The 25,690-nt window shown below is 42.6% G+C and overlaps 1 protein-coding gene across 1 annotated transcript in view; it reads left to right on the forward strand.

The window, feature by feature from the left end:
- The window catches only part of FARP1 (FERM, ARH/RhoGEF and pleckstrin domain protein 1), a 230,411-nt gene that overhangs the window by 113,650 nt on the left and 91,071 nt on the right, over positions 1-25,690 (forward strand). The window contains 4 exon segments of the mRNA XM_073614408.1: positions 3,202-3,306; positions 5,758-5,800; positions 5,903-5,981; positions 21,087-21,184. Coding sequence (XP_073470509.1) covers positions 3,202-3,306; positions 5,758-5,800; positions 5,903-5,981; positions 21,087-21,184 — 325 coding nt within the window.

The following is a 25,690-nucleotide window of genomic DNA, read 5'->3' on the forward strand; positions in this document are numbered from 1 at the left end:
AAACTAAGAAAAAAGTTTTGCCTTTAGTTACTGTATACTTTAACCTTAAGACTGCTTTCACACTTTACAGGCGATACAGCGCTAAAAATAGCGCATGTAAAGAGCCTCTCCTGTCTCTCCAATGTGAAAGCCCGAGTGCTTTCACAATGGAGCGATGCGCTTGCAGGACGGTAAGAAAAGTCCTGCAAGCAGCATCTTTGCAGAGCTCTAGGAGCGGTGTACACACCGCTCCTAAAGCAGCCCCTGTCCATTGAAATCAATGGGGCAGAGGCGCTTTGCAGGTGATTTTAACCCTTTTCCGGATGCTAACGGGGGTTAAAAGTGCCCCGCCAGCGGCCGAATAGCTACGGTAAAGCGCTGCTAAAAATAGTGGAGCTTTAACGCCGACGCCCCCAACGCCTCGGTGTGAAAGCACCCTTACAGTCAACTTTTCTTACATGTCTTCTTTTGTTGAATATACAATTGAAAGCGTTTTGATATATCTGCTCAAAAAGTGTTTTAAGAAAAAACATGTTTCTGCCAGAAATCCAGTAATAAATTGCTGTGCTGTCTGCCAGTGTTATGTTATTACCAGTTCTTTTTGTAGACTAATCCTGCCTATTGTGTGGAAAAGAGGACAGGGGGAGGTGGTTTAAAGCTCTGTCATTGAGTTACAATTCCATAGATACATCATAGTGATTTAGCATGGTCACCCCAGCAAAGGAAGGGTGTTACTGACAGAATCACCAGATGAAGATTGGGGGGGGACTAAAATCTGGTTACCCTAAAGACTGGTAAACTGCAATACATTACATTTTTGTTCTAAGGTTTACCCTTCAACCTCTTGAGTCCCAGTGCCTTTGTAAATGGTGCTGGTATCAATAACTTTAAACACACTTCCAGATCCTTTAGCAGCTTCTTGTAAAGCCAGCTTTCACTTTTTTAGGTGGATATGTTTCCAGCAGCCCGACCATCACCAAAGCAATATGCTGCCTTACCCCACCATGTATCCTGGGCTCTGATGTCTCACTTGTGGGCCCAAAACTGGCATGGCGGATGTCACTGAGTAGGGTGGAGGAAGCACAGTGAACATCTATTTTGCTGGTCATTATTGTGGTGAATGAATAGGGGAGTGACTTTTGTTACCTCACTTCAAGCTTAAAGTGATTGTAAAGGCTCGTTTTTTTGTTTGTTTAAATAACATGTTATACTTCCCTCCTCTGTGCAGTTGGTTTTGCACAGAGCAGCCCAGTTCCTTCTATTCTCGAGTCCTTCTTTGCTGCTCCTAGCCCCTCCCTCCTTTGAGTGCCCCTCACCCAGCAGCTTGCTACAGGTTGTCACCCAAGCCGAGTCAGTGCTCCATTCACACACAACCCCGACCTGGCCCTGCCCCTCTCTCCCCTGATTGGCTGACTGACTTTGACAGCGGTGGGAGCCAATAGCGCCGCTGCTCTGTCTCAGCCAATCAGTAGTGTACTGGATGGCTGAGGGGATCGTGGACCCACCCCCATAGCAGTGTCCTCTACCATGCTTCACTTCCCCCCCACCCCCCCAATACCTGCATTCTGAGCGCAACGCACTCCTGAATCCTGCATTCTAAACGCGACGCACTCCTGAATCCTGCACTCTCTTGTACTTTTTTGTGTCCACTGCGTTTGGGATCTATTTTTGGCTTAACAATGTATCATCACCCCTAGTAGATTACAAAGGCAATGCGTTTTGAACACTATGCAGGAAACACACATGGAACATGCCTTTCTGGCATCACGTTCTGGTGTGAACTGGCCCCAACAACAGGACACTGTGCCCGGTGATCTTTGACTTCATCAGTATTATTCAAGTAGATCTCCATATTTCTAAGTTTGCCTACCTCTTGTTTAGACCAAAAGATTATGTTTAGAGAGACCTTGTCACCAACCCTAAAAAATTGCAGTGTATAGCACAGATAAATAAAGTATTTTAAAAGCTTAATTTCAGTGCTTTTCCTTTCCATAAATTACTTTTTTTTATTCACTTGCTATGTGCTTGCTGGAAAATTTAACTACTCAATATTCCAGTTCAGTCCCCTTCCTCCTTGCACGTCATATCCCGCTCATCTTCCGGGGATGTTGGCTTCACCCCCTTACACAGCCTTTTATGTAGTTACCAGGGGAGGAGCAAGGTGGAATAATATAAAGTGTCACTTGAGAGTCTGCTGGGACTGCTGACATCACATCCAAGATGGTGCCCAGCAGCAGTCACAGGGCTTTTGGATTTTTACACAGAGGAAGCTTTTACAGATAATGTTATGGGAAATTTTTATTTAAATGAATGGATCTGGTGACTAGGATCTCTCTAAGGAGACTCTGTTGCCAATTCAGGGCAGTGACAGTGTCAACTTAACAATTTTACTTACCAATACTCTCACAGCTTCTGCCTCCACTATAGCCAGTACTGAAAGTCATATTCTACCCCTACCTAGAAGCACAGGTGTGACATGTTCGGTTGGGGCTTAGGCAGGGAGGGTAAAGTGAATGTATTTGTTGTGGGTGCCCTGACTGAGCAAGGTGATATTGTCTCTTTAAGTTAAAATTAAAAACGAGAGAATCTGTCATAAGAGAAACACTTAGTATACCATTTCTGATCTCTCCTTCTGAGAAAGGCAGTTGCCCGGCGGTGCTACTTACCCTTTGGTTTTAAGAGCTTGAGTTACTTACTTGCAACAAATATGCAGATAAAGATTTTACTGTGATCTCCCTAGCTTTCATACTTGTTTCAGGACAGTGAGCCAGAGGCCCTGTTTATGCTATCACGCTGCGTTATGCACATTGGAGTGATGTGGTGCAGTTGCTTCAAAATGGCACCCTAACACACATTGCCAATGAAAACGTGTTCCAGTGAACCACAATTACTATGTGTTTTAGTGAGCTGCATTACCAAAAAATGTATGTGCACTGATCACGTTAAAGCATGGCATAATGCTGCTTAACACACATTTGAACAGGGACAGAAGGTAACTACCGTACTTCGCTTTCCTGCTTGTCTGGTAAAAACGCAACCAGTCTGACTCCAAACAACTTTCAACGTTTGAATTTGAGTTAAAATGACACCTTACCTATTCAGTAAGCTAAATTCTTTCTGGTGAATTATTGATAAATATGTAGGTTTAAATGTTCTTATACTTTACAGATACTGGTTAGGCCTGCAATGTCTTACAGTTTGAGATGTCTTTTTTTCTTTCAGATAAGGGCCACTGGTAAAGCACTCCTGGATGCTGTCTGCAGCCACCTTAACCTAGTCGAAGGTGATTACTTTGGACTGGAATTTCAGGATCATAGGAAAATCATGGTATGTGGCTAAAAAGGCAAACATTAACTTCCCAACCTTTCTGTCTTCTCTTTGAGACTTACTGGAACAACCTTGTTTGCAGGAACAAGACCCCAGTGAATGACATGCTTACATTTTTGCAAATAATTGGAATAAAGTTACACAATAATATAATTATTATTTTACTTTATTATACAGTGCATTTATAAGATATTCAGACCCATATTCAGAAATTCACAGACATTTTTATTTGTAAAATTCAGTTTTCAGTCATTATGGGGTACTGAGTGTAGACTAATGAGAAAAACAATGAATTTAAACAACTGTAGTGTCGGGCTGCAACATAAAAATTGAAAAAAGCGAAGGGGGTCTGAATATTTAACAATTTCAGTATAAATAGGTAATCCTAGTGACAGGAATCTGGGAGACCCTAGAAAACACCAGAAGTATAATTGACAGATGAAAATTTATTTGACAGCTCTGTCCTTCCTGCCAAGGGGACTTCTGCTTTCTTGCTACTCAGTCTAAGGATAGCGAGTCAAATTTCTCTTGACTTCAATAACTGAATATTAAGGAAAAAGAAAATAAGATAAATTATCTTATTTTTAATTTTTATTTTTTTAAATGACCTTATAATTAATTAAGGAAATAGAAAATACAGTGAAGAACTCTAAATAATAGTATTACATTCGTTCCAGAAACATGCTTGTAATCCAAACTCTTATATCAAAGCGAATTTCCCCATAAGAAATAATGGAAACTCAAATGATTTGTTTCACAACCATTTATTCATAAGTCCTTCAGTTTAAAGTCCATATAAAAAGATTATAGCAATGTGATTGGTTGTGTAACCACAAAACGTCCATCCACAAATGGCAGCCTCCATAAGGGGATTAGAAGCAAAATCCAGCAGGCGCTACAGGGTATAAAAGAGAAGAGAGCCGCCTGTAAGTGTATCAATATGGTTACATTACATGTAATGAAGGTACAACATTTAGCAACTCACATGTTTGATGATTAAAAGAGGCACATCTAAGTATGCAGGCATCCGGGGTAAAGCTGTCCACATAGACCTTCCTCCGTACCACCGGCTCTCACCGCTGTCAGTCTGCAATCATGACCGGGAAGACTACCCTGCAGTGAGAGATTGAACCACTCATGGAACGCAACGTGGAAGGGACAACGTCCATGGCGGTGAGGAGGATGATTAGAATCATCAACCATATGAGTTGCTAAATGTTGTGCGTTCATTAAATGTAACCATATTGCTATTCTTAGAGGCACCTCTCTTCTCTTTTATACTCAGTTGTGACATGAAACTACTTGTATATCAAGACATCGCTTGTATATCAAGTCAAAATGTATTAACAATTTTTGCTTGTCTTGCGAAACGCTCTCCAACTAAGGTTTTACTGTAAATATATGAAAGTGCAAAAAATAATGTAGCTTATATATAAAAACTAGTAAAAAGAAAATAAAGTTCCATACACGATCCAATTAAGATGTAAGATCATACAAATGCAAACATTTTAAAGTGCAATAGCACCAATATAAAAGTAAGTGTTCATTCTATAGCCAAGTCGAATATACCACTACAGTTTTGTGCAATGAAAATCCAAATCTTCACGGTAGTCCAATAGACTCTTCATCATACATGGACCATCAGTGAACCCATCAGTATCTTCTCACCTTAACTTGTGGCCTCCACAACAAAATGGAGGTCAAAAATCACTTCATATGAATATAGTTAAGGCAGACTTCTGGTCCTTTAAATGTTTCCTTCACTCCTCCAGCTAGTATAACCATGCAAAAGCACAAAGAAAGAAGCTAATAGTGTAGACCGCTAGACTATATTTATTATATGTAAAAAAATGGCACTCAAAAGAAAGTAGATTAAAACAGCATGTAGAGACAGCAAAATCATCCACAGTACAAGCTTCAGCAAAATAGCATCCGCATCCTACCCAGCATGATGACATCACCGCCCGCCTAACACTTTGCTCCTACTGACTTTCTCAAAGACTTAGTGCATGTCAACGGCATCACTCTTAAATATACAGTCCGGTCACCCAGTAAACCGGTAAACAAAAGCCATCATAGTGGAGACCAAGCCCCACGACCACATGTACATAGTAATAAAAAAGCAAATGGCGCCATTTTGCAGAGGACCAGACAATCTATGTAAATACAACAACTCAATGCAGTAATATATCGCCTGACATTTACAGGTAGACAAATATAATGCAAGAATGTAAACTTAAAATATGCAATTTCACATTTTATAATGACTGAATATTACTCTTACATCAGTAAAAAAGTTTTGCTGCTCTTTTCACAATCCAAGACTCTGAAGATTACCTATTTGTCACTCCGGCTGTATTTTTCCCCCCTGATTTTATTAATAACTTTGACTATCTTGCCAATTGATTTACAGCCAACAATAAATATGTTTATATTTGTGTGTTCTTTCAGGTATGGCTGGACCTGATCAAGCCCATCATAAAGCAGATCAGAAGTGGGTATATATTTCTGTGTGTAGTTAGCAGAGTCCTACCATAGCTCAGCAGCATAGTATGTAGTGCAGTACAAAGGATTTCTTTCTTTTTTCTTCCCGCAGGACCCAAGACTGTAGTTCTGAAGTTTGTTGTTAAGTTCTTCCCCCCTGATCACACCCAACTGCAAGAAGAATTAACCAGGTCTGCACATTCTGCTGCTACTGTGTGGAAGCAAGAATTTTGCATGTCTATAACTGAACAAATATACTAAAATAATGTATGAACTTAACCACTTTATTTTTGTAGAGCAACAACTACCTGCCTTACTTTAAAAAATATATATTATTAGTGAAAGTGGTGATGTTTGAGTGTTCTGTATGCGTTATCTAATGTATTAGGTACTTGAATTGTGTGCAGTAAGTGACATCAGACATCAGAGACTATATTGGTGGGTGGCATGTTTATGATGGGGACAGTATGTGAAAGGGAGAAGTGTAGGTATTACACTGTGAACTCACACTGTGTTTTTTTTTTTTTAGATTTTTTTTTTTTAAGGCTCTCTGCTCAATTTTCAAAGGTTTTTTTTTTTTGCCTATTTTCTGCCCAGCTTCTCCTTTCATGAAAGCCTGTACTACAGGTTCTATGAATCAGAAATGATCTATGGATGGATGATTGATATTCATAACGTGTATTTCATTCATAAAAGCCTTACTACCAGCTTCTATGAATGGAGCTGCTGGGTGGAAAGCACAGGAATAGTTGGGCACTTTTAGTGAGTACCTGCTACAGCTCCCTTAGTTCTCTTAACCCCCCCCCCCCGCACCAGAAGATTATAGGGGTTGAGGGCATCAAAGGAGTAAGATTCCTGTGAAATGAGGGTACAGCAGCACAAGGAACACGTCTCATTAAAGGTAAGTAGTGTCCCTTGTGCTATTTTTATTTATTTTTTCAGGTAAACGTAGGCTTTAATGTATTCATAAGCTGGACGTGAACATTGTTGAAGCCAGGGGCGTCGCCAGGGGGTGGCTATCGAGGCTGTAGCCCCGAATCTGGAGCCAATAGCCCCGAGTCTCCCCCTTTCTTCCCTCCGTGTTTCTCTCTCTTTCTTTCGTTTTTTCCACTTCCTGTTCTTCTCGTCTCACATCATTCACGCTGCCCACATCTACTCCTCCTCCCCACCTCCCTCGATTGGATGTAGTCTGCCTCGATGGGCGGGGCCAGCCAGCGTCATTCATTTCTATGACATTGGCGGCCCCAACAATGCAGCAACCTCTGTTGCCTGGTACCAGACTACCTGACTGCGGTAGTCTAAACAATTACCCCCACACGGGCGCCGGTTGGCGCCAACATCATGCAGTTCCATGGCATCGGCGGCCCCCGGCACTACAGCGTCTCTGTTGCCTGGTTACTGCCGCAGCATCTCACATGCATGATCTGTGATTGCTGTTTTAAGAAAACAAATGCTTCCCTGCACTAGCGCCGATGTTACCTAGTAATGGGCCCGTCCCTAAAATGACTCAGGATCATGACTCTGTGATAATCTGCAAATGGTGACAAGTGATGTGGCAAGTGACAGTCTGCAAATGGTGGCAGTTGACGTGGCAAGTGATAGTCTGAAAATGGTGGCAGGTGACGTGGCAAGTGACAGTATGCAAATGGTGGCAGGTGACGTGGCAATCTGCAAATGGTGGCAGGTGATGTGGCAAGTGACAATCTGCAAATGGTTGCGGGTGACAATCTGCAAATGGTGGCAGGTGACGTGGCAAGTTACAATCTGTAAATGGTGGCAAGTGACGTATAAATGCACAACCTGCAAATGGTGGCAAGTGACGTGGCAAGTGACAATCTGCAAATGGTAGCAGGTGACCTGACAATCTGCAAATGGTGGCAGGTGACATGGCAAGTAACAATCTGCAAATGGTGGCAGGTGATGTGGCAAGTGACAATCCACATCTAGTGGCAGGTGACGGTGGCAAGTTAAAAAGCTGCATCTGGTGACAGGCGACGGTGGCAAGTGACATGCTGCATCTGGTGGCAGGAAATGTGGCAAGTGACACGCCCAGGGCTCCTACTGATTCTGCATTATGGTGAGTTAAACCACTTAATTATATATTAGAATGTAACAATAGAAACAATGTGCTTCGATCACCCTGACACCATATCAACCATGGTGCCATGATGATTGAAACGCAACACCAGCCTTTGCCCGCGAAAAATTGTTTACCACCGGCGCACACCCCCCCCCCCCCCCCCCCCCCCGGTCTGCAAAAAGGTTGGTGACTGCTGCTATGGGCTCTAGCCCCAGATCTTTTGCAGACCTAGCAACGCCCCTGGTTGAAGCAGACTTGGACTGCTGCATTTGTATGTAACGTAAACAGTATACAGAAACTTTTTTCCTTAGCAGTATGAAGGGGCTGCAGTGTCTTTCCTGAGAGCTGTCTGTGTAATGGAAATCTGAACACTGGAAAGAAATATGCACTTCTTATAATGCTAGAGACCTGCCCAGTGAGTTGGCCCACTTGCCAGGCAGCCTGAAGAACTATTAAACTGAAAGCCTGATAAAACCAATAGAATAGCAAAATCCTTGTTTCTGAAATAGCAGATATGAAATCCTCTTCAGAAAAGGCACTTCTGGAAAGCCAGCGTTGTTGGCTTACAAGAATGTTGGTTTGGCAGGTTATGAATTATCAGAACATGTCCAGCTGGCAACTTCTTTCTAAGCTCTGAAGATTTTCAGTCATTCTGGCAATGTGAAATGAGCAGCACAGATCTGCCCACTAAAGAGGTTATTTGTATTCGTTTTAAAATATTTTATTTTGAAACATAAACCTTGTTTAAAAAAAAAAACCAGGACAGGGTAAACATGGGAAATAGACATTGTTATACAGTGAAATATGTCCTCCAATGCAGTGCAATTGTCTCTAGACAGCTGTGACAGCTGTGCTGGCACTGTGTACCTGCCAGAAATGTTTTTTTCTTATAAAATCAGCATGATATTGACGTAGACTGTCTTCTCTTGAACTGTTGTTAAAAACTGGAATATGATGATCCCAGCTGACAACTGGGCTGTTGCTCATACTTATGAGGTCTGGTTCCAGGATCTCTTCTTAAAATGAAAAACAGGCGAATACCTAAATCTTAACCCACCATTTTAATCTCATAAAAGTTAAAGGGGGGGGGGGGGTTGGCAAGCCGCCGATCGCAGTTGTGTTGGGAGTACCTGTGTATTGTGAGCACCTGAGTGTTGTCTGATTAGTGTGTGTGGATCGTTAGTACCTGTGTATTGTGTGTACCTGTGTATTGTGCGTACCTGTGTATTGTGCGTACCTGTGTATTGTGCGTACCTGTGTATTGTGAGTGCACATGGGCAGTGAGTACACGAGTGCTGCGAGTGCACGTGGGCAGTGAGTACACGAGTGCTGCGAGTGCACGTGGGCAGCGAGTGCCTGTGTATTGTCTTGAGTACCTGTTCATTGTATTGAGTATCAATGTCAGGAAGCTAGTTGTTAGATAATTTGGTTAGGGTATAATCCCCAATCCTAATTAAATTAGTAGGTACGATGCCCAACAGGTTTGGAGAAGCGACTCTGTGTACATCTTGCGGCATGTATGCGTTCCTTGATCATCTGATCGAGGGTGAATACTGCTGTGCAAAATGTAAGCACATTGTTTCCCTGGAATCCTAAGCTCTGAATCTAGGGAAGCAACTGCCAGCACTGAGAAGACCCTTCATACTAAAGGAGAGTCAGGAACGTACCCGGCAGGGGCCAGCACAGAGGCGGGTGGAGACAAAGAGGTGCAGGCACTAGAAACAAGTAGATGGGTGACAGTCAGGATAGAGGGGGAAGTGCCAGGGAGGCCGATCCTGGGCTGGAGCATCCCAATAAATAAGCTCCATTGAGTGACATTGATGAAACCGGTCAGGGACCAGCACTGCTGGAGCTGAGGGATTCTCCTAGCTGCTTAGGGAAGAACTCCTCCAGTGAGAGTGGGGGGGAAGCAAAGGGAAAGGATGGGCAGATTCTGGTGGTAGGGAACTTGATTCTTAGAAGGACAGAGAGGGCAATCTGTGACAAAGACCTGAAGCGCTAAACTGTATGCTGTCTACCGGGCACTCGGGCTCAGCACATGACGATCTAGTGGACAGATTACTGGAAAGGGCTGGGGAAGACCCAGCTATCATGGTGCACGTTGGCAACAATGACAAAGTCAGAGGCAGATGGAGTGCACTAAAGAACAATTTTAGGGACTTGGGAGCTAAATTGAGGAAAAGGACCTCCAAGGTAGTATTCTCAGGAATACTACCTCGAGCCACACCAGAAAGGCAGAGGGAGATTAGGGAAGTAAACAAGTGGCTGAGGAGCTGGTGTAGTAAGCAGGGGTTTGGGTTCCTGGAGAACTGGGCCAACTTCTCAGTCGGTCACAAGCTCTATAGAAGGGACGGACTGCACCTAAATGAGGTGGATGCAGATCTGCTGGGAGTGAAGATAGCCAGAAAAGTTAGAGGGGTTTTTAAACTAGGCGACGGGGGGAGGGTCCAGAGGTAGAGATTGGTCAGCAATGAACATATTCTAGAGGGTAGTATTGGGGAGCATTAGTGGTAGGTTGACTAAAGCACATAAACCCGAGGCAAGTATAGTAACAAGTCCTATTTGCAATCTCAGAACACCTGATAAAAGGACAATATGTGACCGGTCTAAATTATGTGGCACGTCCACCAATGCCAGGAGCCTGGCGGACAAGATGGGTGAACTAGAGATACTGTTGAACGAGGGGGATTTAGATTTTGTGGGAATTTCAGAGACCTGGTTCAGCAGCTCTTATGGTTGGCTGACAACCAATCAAGGGTATTCCCTTTATCGCAGGGATAGAGAGGTTAAAAAAGGGGGAGGGGTATACCTATATATCAAGAATAATGTACAAGTGAATGTTAGAGATGACATCAATAAGGGAGCTAGGGAGGAGGTGGAATCCTTATGGGTAGAGCTCCAAAAGGATGAAGCTAAGGGGAAAATAATACTGGGAGTATGCTATAGGCCCCCTAACCTGGGGGAGGAGGGGGGGACACGGACCTCCTATCACAGTTTGGATTAGCAGCAAGGATGGTAAGGGTTATCATAATGGGGGATTTTAATTATCCAGACATAAACTGGGTGGAGGGAACAACGCATTCGTCTTAAGGCTCGCCACTTCCTAAATGTCTTACAGGACAATTTCATGGGTCAGATGGTAGACGCACCAACTAGAAACAAGGTGTTACTAGATCTACTGATTACCCACAATACAGTCCTGATCACGGATGTGGAAATACGGGGCAATTTAGGAAACAGCGATCACAGATCAATTGGCTTCAGTATAAATCACACAAATAGGAAACACAAGGGGAACACAAAGACACTGAATTTCAAAAGAGCCAACTTCCCTAAACTAGAGCGGTGATCAGTGATGTGTCACACACAGTCCGCCCCCCCCCCCCCAGTTAGAATCACTCCCTAGGACACACTTAACCCCTACAGCACCACCTAGTGGTTAACCTCATCTTTGCCAGTCACATTTACACAGTAAATGCATTTTTAATTGCACCGATCGCTGTATAAATGTGAATGGTCCCAAAATCGGGCCAAAAGTGTCCGATGTGTCCGCCATAATGTCGCAGTCACGATAAAAATCGCTGATCGCCGCCATTACTAGTAAAAAAAAAAAAAATGCCATAAAACTATCCCCTATTTTGTAGACACTATAACTTTTGTGCAAACCAATCAATAAACGCTTATTGCGATTTTTTTTTTTTTTTTACCAAAAATATGTAGAAGAATACGTATCGGCCTAAACTGAGGAAAAAAAATGTTTTTATATATATTTTTTAGGGACATTTATAATCGTAAAAAAATAATGCGTTTTTTTCAAAATTGTCGCTACTTTTTTGTTTATAGCGCAAAAAATAAAAACCACAGAGGTGATCAACTACCACCAAAAGAAAGCTCTATTTGTGGGGAAAAAAAGTATATCAATTTTGATTGGTTGCAATGTCGCACGACCACGCAATTGTCAGTTAAAGCGACGCAGATTCGAAAAGCAAAAATTGCTCTGGTCAGGAAGGGGGTAAATCCTTCTGGGGCTGAAGTGGTTAAATAAGGGCAATAGCCAGTACATCCCATTGGAAATAAATTTAAAAGAGCGAACAAAAGTCCTGGATGGCTTAATGCCAATGTAAAATTACATATAAAAGCAAAGGAGAAGGCCTTCAAAAAATACAAGGCTGAGGGATCAGCATTCAGACTTTACAAAGAATGCAACAAGATATGTAAGGGTGCAATTAGGGCGGCTAAGATGGAACACGAAAGACACATAACGGAGGAGAGCAAAAAAAAAATCTCAAGAAATTCTTTCAGTATATAAACAGTAAAAAAAGGGAGAACAGACCATATTGGCCCCATAAAGAATGAGGAAGAACATCTGGTTACAAAGGATGGGGAGATGGCGAAGGTATTAAAATGTATTCTTCTCCTCAGTCTTCACGAGTGAATCGGGGGGCTTCAGTAACCAAAAGTGCAGTCTTTGTCCTCATGACACATCACAGGAAGCACCCTCATGGCTAACAGAGGACAGAATTAGAAATAGACTTGGAAAACGTAACATTAATAAATCACCGGGACCAGATGGCTTACAACCGAGGATACTTGGGGAACTCAGTCAAGTAATTGCCAGACCATTGTTCATAATTTTTACTGACAGTCTACTGACTGGAATGGTACCAGCCGATTGGAGAAAATCCAATGTAGTACCAATATTTAAAAAAAGGGCCAAAATACATCCCTGGGAATTACAGACCAGTTAGCCTAACATCAATAGCATGCAAGCTGTTGGAGTGGATGATAAGGGACTATATACAAGATTTTAGTAATGAAAACGGTATTATTAGCAATAATCAGCATGGATTCATGAAGAATCGTTCTTGCCAAACCAATCTATTAACCTTTTATGAGGAGGTAAGCTAAAGGAAGGCCCGTAGATGTGGTGTATCTGGATTTTGCAAAAGCATTTGACAAAGTTTACTGTACAAAGTAAGGTCCGTTGGCATGGACCATAGGGTGAGTACATGGATTGAAAACTGACTACAAGGGCGAGTTCAGAGGGTGGTGATACATGGGGAATACATGGAATGGTCAGGGGTGGGAAGTGGGGTCCCCCAGGGTTCTGTACTGGGACCAATTCTGTTTATTTTGTTCATAAATGACCTGGAGGATGGGGTAAACAGTTCAATCTCTGTATTTGCAGACAACACTAAGCTAAGCAGGACAATAACTTCTTCGCAGGATGTGGAAACCTTGCAAGAAGATCTGAACAAATTAATGGGGTGGGCAACTACATGGCAAATGAGGTTTAATGTAGAAAAATGTAAAATAATGCATTTGGGTGGCAACCTACTTACCAGGGGGTGAACTTCTGGGGGAATCTAGGATGGAAAAGGACCTGGGGGTCCTAGTAGATGATAGGCTTAGCAATGGCATTTAATGCCAAGCTGCTGCTTACAAAACAAACAGAATATTGGCATGCATTAGAAAGGGGATTAACTCCAGGGATAAAACGATAATTCTCCCACTCTACAAGACTTTGGTCCGGCCTCACCTGGAGTATGCTGTCCAGTTCTGGGCACCAGTCCTCAGGAAGGATGTACTGGAAATGGAGCGAGTACAAAGAAGGGCAACAAAGCTAATAAAGGGTCTGGAGGATATTGGTTATGAAAAAAGGTTGCAAGCACTGAACTTATTCTCTCTGGAGAAGAGACGCTTGAGAGGAGATATGATTTCAATTTACAAATACCATACTAGTGACCCCACAATAGGGATGAAACTTTTTCGCGGAAGGGAGTTTAACAAGACAAGTGGCCACTCAATAAAATTAGAGGAAAAGAGGTTTAACCTTAAACTGCGTAGAGGTTTCTTTACTGTAAGAGCGGCAAGGATGTGGAATTCCCTTCCACAGGCGGTGGTTTCAGCGGGGGGGGGGGGGGGGGGCATCATTCATTTAACAACCGATCACCAGCTTGTTATTATGAAATGTTAACTCTGGCAGCTCCCGCCTTCCATCCAGCACTATGCTGTCTCTGGATCTCTGCTGTGCTGTACACACACTGGCAGGTAGGAAGTGCTACCTACACAGCACTCTGTGTATAAGTGGGTGGGACAGAAGAGACACTGTTGGGGGGAGGGGAGGGTTCAGAGGACACTACAGTGGAGGGGACAGGGAGTTTGATGAGAAATGGACAGAGGACACTGCTTTGGAGGATGGGGAGGCAGGGGACACTGCTATGGGATGAGTGGAGGACACTACAGTGGGGGGGGGGGGGTGATGTGAGAGGGGCATAGGACACTGCGTTGGAGTGGGGGGGGGGTACAGAGCACTACTGTGGGGTAAGAAGGGCAGAGGACATTACAGTGGGGTGGGGTTATGTGAAGGGGGCAGAGGACACCATGTACATTACTGTTGGGTGGAGGGGGCGGGGGGGCAAAGGACACTATGGGGGGGTGAACTGATGTGAAGGGCAGAGGACACTGCCTTCGGGTGGAGGGGAACAGAACACTACTGTGGGGGGGGGCAGAGGACACTTCCATGGGAGGGTGATGTGAAGGGGACAGAGGACACTGCTATATGGGACAGAGGACACTGCTATGTGGGGGTGTGGGGGGCGGCCAGAGCATCAGGGGACACTAATGTGGGTGGTGATGTGAAGGGGGGCAGAGGACACTACTGTGACTATGTGATGTTCATGCTGTCTTTTTATTGGGAGCTTGATAGTTTGTTTTAATTTTATTAATTCTTTAAAGGGTGCCGCCTAGTACCCCCTTTCCCGGGGATCTTTGCTTTCCTCCATATTGTCCAGGGAGACCTCAGCCTCTGAAAGGTTGTCTACCCCTGAGTTAAAGTGGCACTAAACAATATTCTTATTCTCGAAAAACAGTCCCTACACATCCACTACTTAATCGCTTCAGCTCCGGAAGGTTTTACCCACTTCCTAAATTTGTCATTTTTTGCGATAAGGCTCTGCATTGCTTTTTTCCCCACAAATTTGGTGGTATTTGATCACCTCTGGTTTTTATTTTTTGCGCTATGAACAAAAAAAGACCGTCAATTTTGAATAAAAAAACTATATTTTTTACTTTTTGCTATAAAACATTCCCAATAAAAAAATGTAAAAAATCTAATTTCTTCATCAATTTAGGCCAATATGTATTATGCTACATATTTTTAGTAAAAAAAAATCCCAATAAGCTTATATTGATTGGTTTGTGCAAAAGTTATAGCATCTATAACTATGGGATAGATTTAGGGACCTTTTATTTTTTTAATTTTTACTAGTAATGTCGGTGATCAGCGGTTTTTAGCGGGACTGCGTCATTGCGGCGGACAAATTGGACACTAAGTGACAATCTTTGGGGACCAGTGACACCAATACAGTGGTACCATCAATTACGAGCATAATTCATTCCAGAAGAATGCTTGTAATCCAAAGCACTTGTTTCAAAGCGAGTTTCCTCATAGGAGTCAATGGAAACTCAGATAATTTGTTACACAGTAACTGCTATTTTATGCAGTACCACATAAGGTCAGAGGTGGGGGGGGGGGGATGGGGTGCGCCGGAGACGGTATATATGACACTGGCAGGGAAGGGGCTTAACACCATGGGTGATCAAGGGGTTAAGTGTGTCCCTGGGAGGTGCTTCCTAACTGTGTGGGGGATAGATACACTGGAGAAGAGAGAGAGATAAGCAAAGGTTTATGAACAGAAGTGTCAATAAGAATTAGAAACAAAGTGTGCAATTCTCTGGTGAAGAAGGAAACTTACGTTTTTTGCTCCGGAGGAGGGCCAGAAGGTATGACAGTGGGCAGTATGTTCAGGAGTTGGGTGTTAGAGGTTATGCCAGTGGATAGTATGCTGGAGGATATCTCAGCAGGAAGAATGTGCTGGAGGATATGACGGTGGACAGTATGTACAGGAGAAAAGTTGTGAAAGGTACGGAAGTGGGCCTATGTTCAGAAGAGGAGTGCTAAAAGGTATCACAGCAGGCATTTTGTGCAGGAGAGAAGTGGTATCATGTATGGTAGCAGGCGGTATGTGTAGAATCAAAGTGCTGACGGACACCAAGGGCCCTAAGCTAGCCATATTCAGTTTCCTTCATTCACACAAGTGAGGTGGATGGAGGAGTCCCTGCCCCAGAACATTGTATTCTGAGAGCGGCATCCATTAAAATCCAGGGATCAGCTGCTTTAGCTGATTGACTGCAGCCACTGATCAAGAAAAAATTTCCAACGTGTTCCTTTGACAGAAGCTAATCAAATGATTGATTTCTGTAGAGCGGGGATGGCCACACTCTGATCAAGATTTGTTCAGTCCCTGCTGAACTGGGAGAACTTCAGTGGATGGCCAACTTTATTGTCAGGAGAGGTATATAGAGGTACAGTGACAAGCATTGGTAGAAAAGGAGTGTGCAGTGTATGACAGTAGGAAATAGGAACAGGAAAGGAATGCAGATGGTATGACTGCAGGAAGTATGTATAGGAAAGAAACGCAAAGGATATGACAGAAGGAGGTATGTACCAGAAAAAGATAGAGGATTTGACAAGAAGGGTGGTATGCACAGGAAAGAAATGCAAAGCATTATGACAACAGCTTGCATGTGCAGGAAAGGAATGCAGAGGGTATAACAGCAGGACGTATGTATAGAAAAGGAATACATTGGATATGACAACAGGAAGTATGTGCAGGAAAGTAAAGGAATGCAGAAGGTATGCGAACAGGAAGTATGTACAGGAAATAAATGCAGAGGATATGACAGCAAGAAGTAACTGTATATGCAGGAAAGGAATGTGGAGGATATGACAGCATGGGCAGGAAATGGCTGCAAAGGTTTTAACAGCAGGAGGTATGTATAGGAAAGAAATGTAGAGGGTATGAGAGCAGGCAGTATGTGCAGGAAATAAATGCATATGGTATGACAGCAGGAAGTATGTACAGGAAAGAAATGCAGAGGACATGTCAGCAGAAAGTATGTACAGGAAAGTAATGCAGTGGATATTTTAGTGCAGGAAAGGAATGCAAAAGCTATAACAGAGGGAAATATGTACAGGAAGAGAGTACAGATGATATGACAGGAGGAAGTATGTACAGGAAAGGAATGCAGAGGACATGACGGCAGGAAGTATGGACAGTAAAATAATGCAGAAGGTATGACAGCAGGAAGTATGTACAGGAAAGGAATGCAGAGGACATGACGGCAGGAAGTATGGACAGTAAAATAATGCAGAAGGTATAACAGCAGGAAGTATGTGCAAGAGAGTAGGGCAGAAGGTGTTACATCAAATTGTATGTGCAGACAAAGACTGCAGAGAGTAAGACGGCAGCAGTGGATTCTGAAGGGTATAGCATGGGGGGGGTTGAGAAAATGTAGTATTGACAGGAGGGGGGGTTTACATTCTAGTAGGGGAGGAGCTGTCACAGAGAATAGCAACATAGTATGAATCAGGGCAGTGGATGTGGTATGGATCCCAGGGGCAAAGGCTTTGAGAGAATATTGTGTGAGAGGGTGGCTGGGGAACTACCAGAGAAAGCAGTATAATCTGTGTAGGAGGGTTTTTATATAGAAGCTAATAAAACATTGTTTTGCGAAAACGATGTGTGATGGAGATGTGGATACTAATGGTAAAAAATTGTCCCTACTAAGGAGTGGCAACTACTAAGTGAACAATTGTGTGTGCTGTGGACCTGGCAGCATTACAAGGCACAATTCTGGAAGGGGTCAGATGAAAAATTAGGAACATATGCAGTATTCTTTCTTGCTATATTCACTCCTAAAGGCAGTAAAAGGGATTGTTGCAATTACTTTTTTATAACGAACAAGATTAAAGCTCGCCTGTCCTGTGAGCATCTAGAGACAGAGCAAGCAGCTGGTTGGGGCCAGTAACTCAGATCTCAATATGGCAAATGCAACAGGGGATAAAAGTGACAGGAAAGCCCAAATTCCAGGAGGAAACTTTAGAGTAGGGATTACTGCTGCAGCTCTCCTCAAGACGCATAAGAAGCCATTGCATAGCTCAGCTCACCAAGATTCCACCTCTAGCTGAAATATCACCTATGGATATTCTTACCCTTTAAAATTAAATTAAATCAACATGGGGCAAGACATAATTGTAGGGAGAACTTATGTTATATTTAATGTTGTCAAATTTCCTACAATTCTGTTATGCAGTTATAATGTATTTGTTGAGAAATAAGGGGGACTTTATGTGATTCAATGAGCTCTTGTCTGGGAAAGATGAACACACAACACTGTAAACTGCCAGCTAACAGACTTCTTGTGTGCCAACAAATAATAGTCTGTCTGACCGTCAGAGCAAATCACTGGATTATTGATTTATGTCTCCCCGAGGCACAAACAGCCATTTTCGCTTGTATTAATTTGCACAAAAAGATTATTTTTGCATTTATTTACAAGGCTTTTTACTAAGATAACTAATTGTTTCTATGGAGTACAGCTCTGCACCAGTTCTTCTGCTTTTCAAATCAAGCTTTGTGTTAACAGTGTACAGTGTATGTCTGATGAATGGAAGGAATACACCTGTTTAAATGATCTTCAGCCATAGTAAATGGTTTCTGCATTCATTTGCTTATTAAAATGTATGATTTAGCATATTCTATAACTAATTTTTCATATATAAAACACTGGGATTTGTGTTCCCACCATGATTACCAGACCACTAATTTAATTTATGTATTTTGCATGCAATTATCCAACATTTTACTGAAATTTTATATGGGCTGAAACATTTGATTGCTTACAATGAATTCATATACTAATTTTCAACAGATATATGGTGTCTCACAAAAGTGAGTACACCCCTCACATTTTTGTAAATATTTTATTATATCCTTTCATGTGACTGAAGAAATTACACTTTGCTACAATGTAAAGTAGTGAGTGTACAGCTTGTATAACAGGGTAAATGTGCTGTCCCCCAACATAAGTCAACACACAGCCATTAATGTCTAAACCACTTGCAAGTGAGTACACCCCTAAGTAAAAATGTCCAAATTGGGCCCAAAGTTTCAATATTTTGTGTGGCCACCATTATTTTCCAGCACTGCCTTAATCCTCTTGGGCCTGGAGTTCACCAGAGCTTCACAGGTTGCCACCGAAGTCCTCTTCCACTCCTCCATGACAACATCACGAAGCTGGTGGATGTTAGAGACCTTGCACTCCTCCATCTTCCATTTGAGGATGCCCCACAGATGCTCAATATGGTTTAGGTCTGGAGACACGTTTGGCCAGTCCATCACATTTACCCTCAGCTCCTTTAGCAAGACAGTGGTCATCTTGGAGGTGTGTTTAGGGTCGTTATCATGTTGGAATACTGACTTGCAGCCCAGTCTCCGAAGGGAGGGGATCATGCTCTGCTTCAGTATGTCACAGTACATGTTGGCATTCATGGTTCCCTCAATGAACTGTAGCACCCCAGTGCCGGCAGCACTAATGCAGCCCCAGACCATGACACTCCCACAACCATGCTTGACTGTAGGTAAGACACACTTGGCTTTGTACTACTCACTGGTTGCCGCCACACACGCTTGACACAATCTGAACCAAATAAGTTTATCTTGGTCTCATTAGACCATAGGACCATGGTTCCAGTAATCCATGTCCTTCGTCTGCTTGTCTTCAGCAAACTGTTTGTGGGCTTTCTTGTACATCATCTTTAGAAGAGGCTTTGTTCTGGTACAACAGCCATACAGACCTATTTGATGCAGTGTGCGGCTTATGGTCTGAGCACTGACAAGTTGACCCCCCACCCCTTCAACCTCAACCCCATGCTGGCAGCACTCATACGTCTATTTCCCAAAGACAACCTCTGGATATGACGCTGAGCATGTGCACTCAACTTCTTTGGTCGACCATGGTGAGGCCTGTTCTGAGTGGAACCTCCCCTGTTAAACCGCTGTATGATCTTGACCACCGTGCTGCAGCTCAGTTTCAAGGTCTTGGCAATCTTCTTATAGCCTAGGCCATTTTTATGTAGAGCAACAATTCTTTTTTTTCCAGTCCTCAGAGTTCTTTGCCATGAGATGCCATGTTGAATTTCCAGTGACAAGTATGAGAGAGTGAGTGCGATAAAACCAAATTTAACACACCTGCTCCCCATTCACACCTGAGACCTTGTTACACTAATGAGTCACATGGCACTGAGGAGGAAAAATGGCTAATTGGGCCCAACTTGGACATTTTCACTTAGGGGTGTACTCACTTTTGTTGCCAGCGGTTTAGACATTAATGGCTGTGTGTTATTTTGAAGGGACAGCAAATTTACACTGTTACACAAGCTGTACACTCACTCACTACTTTACTTTGTAGCAAAGTGTCATTTCTTCAGTGTTGTCACATGAAAAGATATAATAAAATATTTACAAAATTGTGAGGGGTGTACTCACTTTTGTGAGATACTGTATGATAACAATTTTGCAAAATTATTAAATACATTTTTAATTGTCAGACATAGCAGAAACAACTGTTATGTTGGTACAGTTTTTTTTTTTTTTTTTTTTACTTAAACTTGATTAAACTCATAGACCAAAGGTTGTAGCACATCGCTAAAGGGCCGTCAGGGCCTCTGAAAATCTGGATTCTAGTTAACTAGAGCAAGCAAAAATGCTAGAATTTAATACCCTGTAACTGAGGGTACTTGATTCTTGTTTTTTTAAATTGGAACCTTAATTTCATATGGACTCTTGCATTGTCCATAAGTATGTGTTTCTCCTAAGTAGTTACATATCGAATTACAGTTGTTATCTTGCTGATATATGTATATGCACACAAAGGAGAGCACTTTCAATGACGCATGTAATTTATCATTGTGTATATAAGAAAATTACAGGCGTTGCAACACTCAGTAGGATTTATTGTACCATTAATAAAGTAAGAGCATGTGTTCGAATTGAGTACAGTATATATTTGTTACCTGAAGCTATTGAGCTCTGTAAACCACAGGCGTTTTACAGCAGAACTGAATTAAATGTGAAATGACAGCTAAAGTTCCACCTAATGTCCAGATACAGGATTACAGAATGTTTTTAATCAAGACTCTTTGTTTCATCTGCAAGGTGAATATTGGGTACTGTAACGTCTCCAGTGAGCTTTGTTGAAAGTGTTTTTACAGTGTGTGATCCTTCAGTGTGTAGAACTGAATCCAGAGTGACTGATGTTTTGTTTGCTTTTTTTATCATGCCTAATAATGTCTGCTTTTCTACACCTGTAGGTACCTCTTTGCACTGCAAGTGAAGCAAGATATGGTGCACGGCAGGCTTACGTGTAATGAAAGCAGCGCTGCACTCTTAATTTCACATATTGTGCAATGTAAGTTTTTACATACATTTTTATGCCTGACACTTGCCTTAGGTCAATATATTTAATGAAAATATAAATAATTGTTAATGGCTTAATGTCTGAATTCAGTAATTACCTTTCCAGCTAGTAATGTAGCTCTAATGCAAGGGATCCCCCACCCTCTTCTCTCCCAGTAATTTACTTGCAGTGTGTATGTCATGACAAAACACAAAAAAAACCTTGGCACATATCTACAATACAGTACTTGCACATCTCCCCATGTTATTTTGCTTTAAAAGTCAGTCCTGCCTGATTTCTCTTCTGATGGACTAAAGAAAACCTCCCTTTATGTAATGGCGATAAGTGTTCTGTAGCCAATCAAAAGAAAAGTGGGCAGCGCTGACTTACGATGTCTACAGTATTTCAGTTTGGCAGTGGCACTGTATTTCCAGTTCATAGAGGAATTTAAAGTGGTTTTAAACCAAAAATGTAATATATTGCAGCTTATAAATTCTTACATGTGGTAGCTGCATTATGTTTTTTTTTCTTTTTTCTCCCCCCCCCCCTTCACCTGATGATCTGACCAGTAACACACCTCTTGTATTAAAGTGCCCCCACTCTGGATGAATGAGCACAGGGGGCACCTTTTTACAGTAGCATTGTCAGTTGGGCGAAGGGGAATATTGGATGTACTCATGATCATGTACGTATGATCAGATTTAAATACACTAACAAATTGTAGCCAGCTATACTTTATAAGCCGTTACAACACATTTTTTTTCCTTTTGGGATAAAGGTTTTGCATAAATAAAAGCTAATCATTGTAAGTACCCCTGCTAGTGGTAAATGGTTTGTCTCATCTTTGTAACTGACACATTCTGCTGGAGACTTACTGGCTAAATCACCAGGTGAAAATAGCAGCCATCACATCTAGGAAATGGCAAGCTGCAACATAATGCATGTTTGCTTTTGGGTTTAACACCACTTAAGGCATCATTCCCACGAGGCGGATCCGCTGCCTCTGAGTCCGCCTCTGTCCACCAGCTCAGCGGAAGATCTCACCGTTGATCTCTCCGTTGATCTCCGCTGAGCCGGCGGATGACAGGTCCCTCTCTGTTCACTGAGCCGGGAGGGGCTTGTCCAGCGCCCCTGCTGCCTATGGAGAGATCAGACGAAAACGGACAGCATGTCCGTTTTCATCAGATCTCACCTGATCCGTTCCACCAGCGACGGATGCAAACGTAGGGGCATCCGTCTGCTTTTAGCGGATCGGACCGGGTCGGATGTCAGCGGACATGTCCCCGCTGACATCCGTCACTCCATACACTAACATGGGGTGCCCGTTCAGGTCCGCCGTCAAAACTGACAGGCGGACCTGAACGATGTGCGTACTCGGCTTTCCGGGGTTATACCGGAATAATGCCCGCAGGTGCAGGCATTATCCCGGTACTGTTTTTTAGAGCCGGCGATCGGCTATCCAGCTATAACAAGCGATGCGGCTAAAAGCCGCTTGGATGTTATACGGGGGGAGCAGGAGGGGACACCCCCCCCCCCTCCCGCCACTCTAACCGGGCCTCCCGTTCCATCGGGAGGCCCGATGACCAATCGGCCACCTCCGGCAGCTGGGGACAGGCTGGAATGAAGCCGTGAATGGCTTCGTTCCAGCCTTCTAATCGTAAACACGGAAGCGACATCATGACGTCACTTCCCGTTTACTCGGCTGCCAATGGCGCCGGTTTTAAAAAAATACACAGTATTCAGAATCGACGAAAATGGCGATCTGAATACTTGGAAGTGCAAAGGAGGAATCGGGGGTCTTTTAGACCTTATTATAGGCTTACCTGTAGCGAAAAGTGATCTGTAATGGTTTACAACCACTTTAACGCTGAGCTTTCTGTGTTTGTTGGGTAACTTCTCTCTTTCACAAAATATGATTCCTGTGTAAAAATAACATACGTAGCCATGAAATTACCATTAAATTCCCAGTTTCATTTTCCATGATGCTTTTTTCCTTTAGGGAAAATGACTTAAATCCACATATTTTTAGTAATTTGTTGTAAATGGTGGATTGACAGACAGCATAAATAATTGTGTAGACCGCAACATGGCCATTGATTCCTTATAATAATCTGTTATGAGAAAAATACTGTATGTTTGTTGACATTGTAAACCTGCTGTGAAAATGCAGGTTTTTCAGAAATAAGCTGTAGTCATGGTGATCCTGTAGGTTAAAATTTTTATGTATTACTGATTTGAAAACATGCAGGTCAGGAGTTCCAAATTCTCTGGCTGTGCGCATACATGCTTCTGGCCAGGAACTAAGTAGAAGCCAAACAATAAGCATGCCAGCCAGTGAACATTAGCTTATATGACACAGCCCTGGTTACTTTTAAGGTAGAGGTCCCAATTTAGTGCGTCAAAAGCCATATAGGCTTTCAGTAGACACTCTGTACCTGTTTCCCTGATCAGACTCTTTGCTTTGTAGCTGTTGCAGTTTTTTTAGGTGGAATGACCCCTTACTTAAGCCAACTGTTGCTTGATAACAAGACTGTCACTCAAAATGCGCATGATTTTACTGCTTGATAATGAGGTAAAACCTTGGATTGCGATCATAATTCTTTCTGGAAACATGCTTGTAATCCAGAGCACTTGTATATCAAAGCGATTTTCTCCATAAGAAATAATGGAAACTCAAATGTTTAGTTCCACAACCATTTATTCGTAAGTCCTTCAGTTTATAGTCCATAAAAAAAGATTATAGCAATGTGATAGGTTGTGTAACCATAAAATGTTCATTTACAAATGGCAGCCTCCACAAAGGGATTAGAAGCAAAATCCAGCAGGAGCTAAAGAGTATAAAAGAGAAGAGAGGCACCTCTAAGGGTAGCAATATGGTTACATTTAATGAAGGTACAACATTTAGCAACTCACATGGTTGATGATTAAAAGGGGCACATCTAAGTATGCAGGCATCCGGGGGAAAGTTATCCACATAGACCACCCTCCGTACCGCCAGCTTTCACCGCTGTCAGTCTGCAATCGTGACCGGGAAGACTACCTGCAATAGAGCGATTGAACCACTTGTGGAGCGTTGCGTGGAAGGGACAATGTCGATGGCGGTGGGGAGGATGGCCTATGTGGACAGCTTTACCCCAGATGCTTGCATACTTAGATGTGCCTGTTTTAATCATTAATCATGTGAGTTGCTAAATATTGTACCTTCATTTACCACTTGCCGACCAGCCGCCGTCATTATACTGTGGCAGGTTGGCACGATCTCGCAAACCGCCGTAGCTGTACGTCAGCTCCTTTAAGCGGGATAGCAGGTGCGCTCGCTGTACTGCGGGGGTGCTGATGCTTGTGACCGGCAGTCACGATGACCGCTGGCCATGCGCGTGCATGAGAGGCAGAACAGGGACGTGTGTGTGTAAACACACAAATCCCTGTTCTGTGAGGAGAGGGGATGCAGACCGTGAGTTCCTAATAGCTAGGTACCACGATCTGTCATCTCCTGTAGTCAGTCCCCTCTATTTGTGGGGAAAAAGGACGTCAATTTTGTTTGTATACAGCGTCGCACAACTGAGCAATTTTCAGTTAAAGCAACGCAGTGCCGTAACGCAAAAAATGGCCTAGTCATTGAGCAGCCAAATCTTCCGGGGCTGAAGTGGTTAAATGTAACCATATTGCTACACTTGGAGGCGCCTCTGTTCTCTTTTACACCCAGTTGTGACATGACGCTACTTGTATATCAAGTCAAAATTTTACTTTTTTGCTTGTCTTGCAAAATACTCCTCAAACCAAGTTACTCTCAAACCAAGGTTTTACTGTACTCTAGTTTAACGGGTTCTACAACTAACTTTTGCTTTTATGGTAAGCACTGGTGATGGTGGTGCTGCTGTTTATTTCCCGTGACCTAAAACCCCTGTGAATTTAATTAAGCCTTTAAAATGATTCAAGCATTCATTTTTTTTGAGATTACATGGAGAGAAAAATATGTTTAAAACATGCTGTTTGTACTTTCAGTCATCGTTTTAACAATCTGCTTTCACTTTTAAACACATTTCTAACGAAAGTGCTTAAAGAGGTTGTAGACCCTTGTGTTTTTTCACCTTAATGTATCCTATGCATTAACGTGAAATAACTTCTGCAAAAAATGTGTACCAAAAAAATGGCGCCTTGTGGGGATGAGAACATATAAACAAACAGCTGCCACCTTTAAAGTGAACGAATCACTGGAACTGTGTGAAATTATAAAATAAAGAATAAGGCGCTATACATGTTCATATAAAAAAACTGTCACAAAGGAAAACACTACATCAAACTCAAATGTGCACATTAATGAGAAAATAAGCAAGCATAAAATCCATAAGTGAATAAATCCCAACACCAAAACGGAATGCTCTGAGATAAAATTTCTAGATCTTTCACCACGAGTGCTCAATATGAAGATGGCCACTCACCAGAGCTGTTTGACCCCTTTTTACGGGATGGTCTAGAAACTCTTTGGGAACCCCAAAGTGTTTTGCCGTGAATGAC

The sequence above is a fragment of the Aquarana catesbeiana genome, linkage group LG02 (assembly GCF_042186555.1).
Source record: "Aquarana catesbeiana isolate 2022-GZ linkage group LG02, ASM4218655v1, whole genome shotgun sequence".
NCBI lineage: Eukaryota > Metazoa > Chordata > Amphibia > Anura > Ranidae > Aquarana > Aquarana catesbeiana.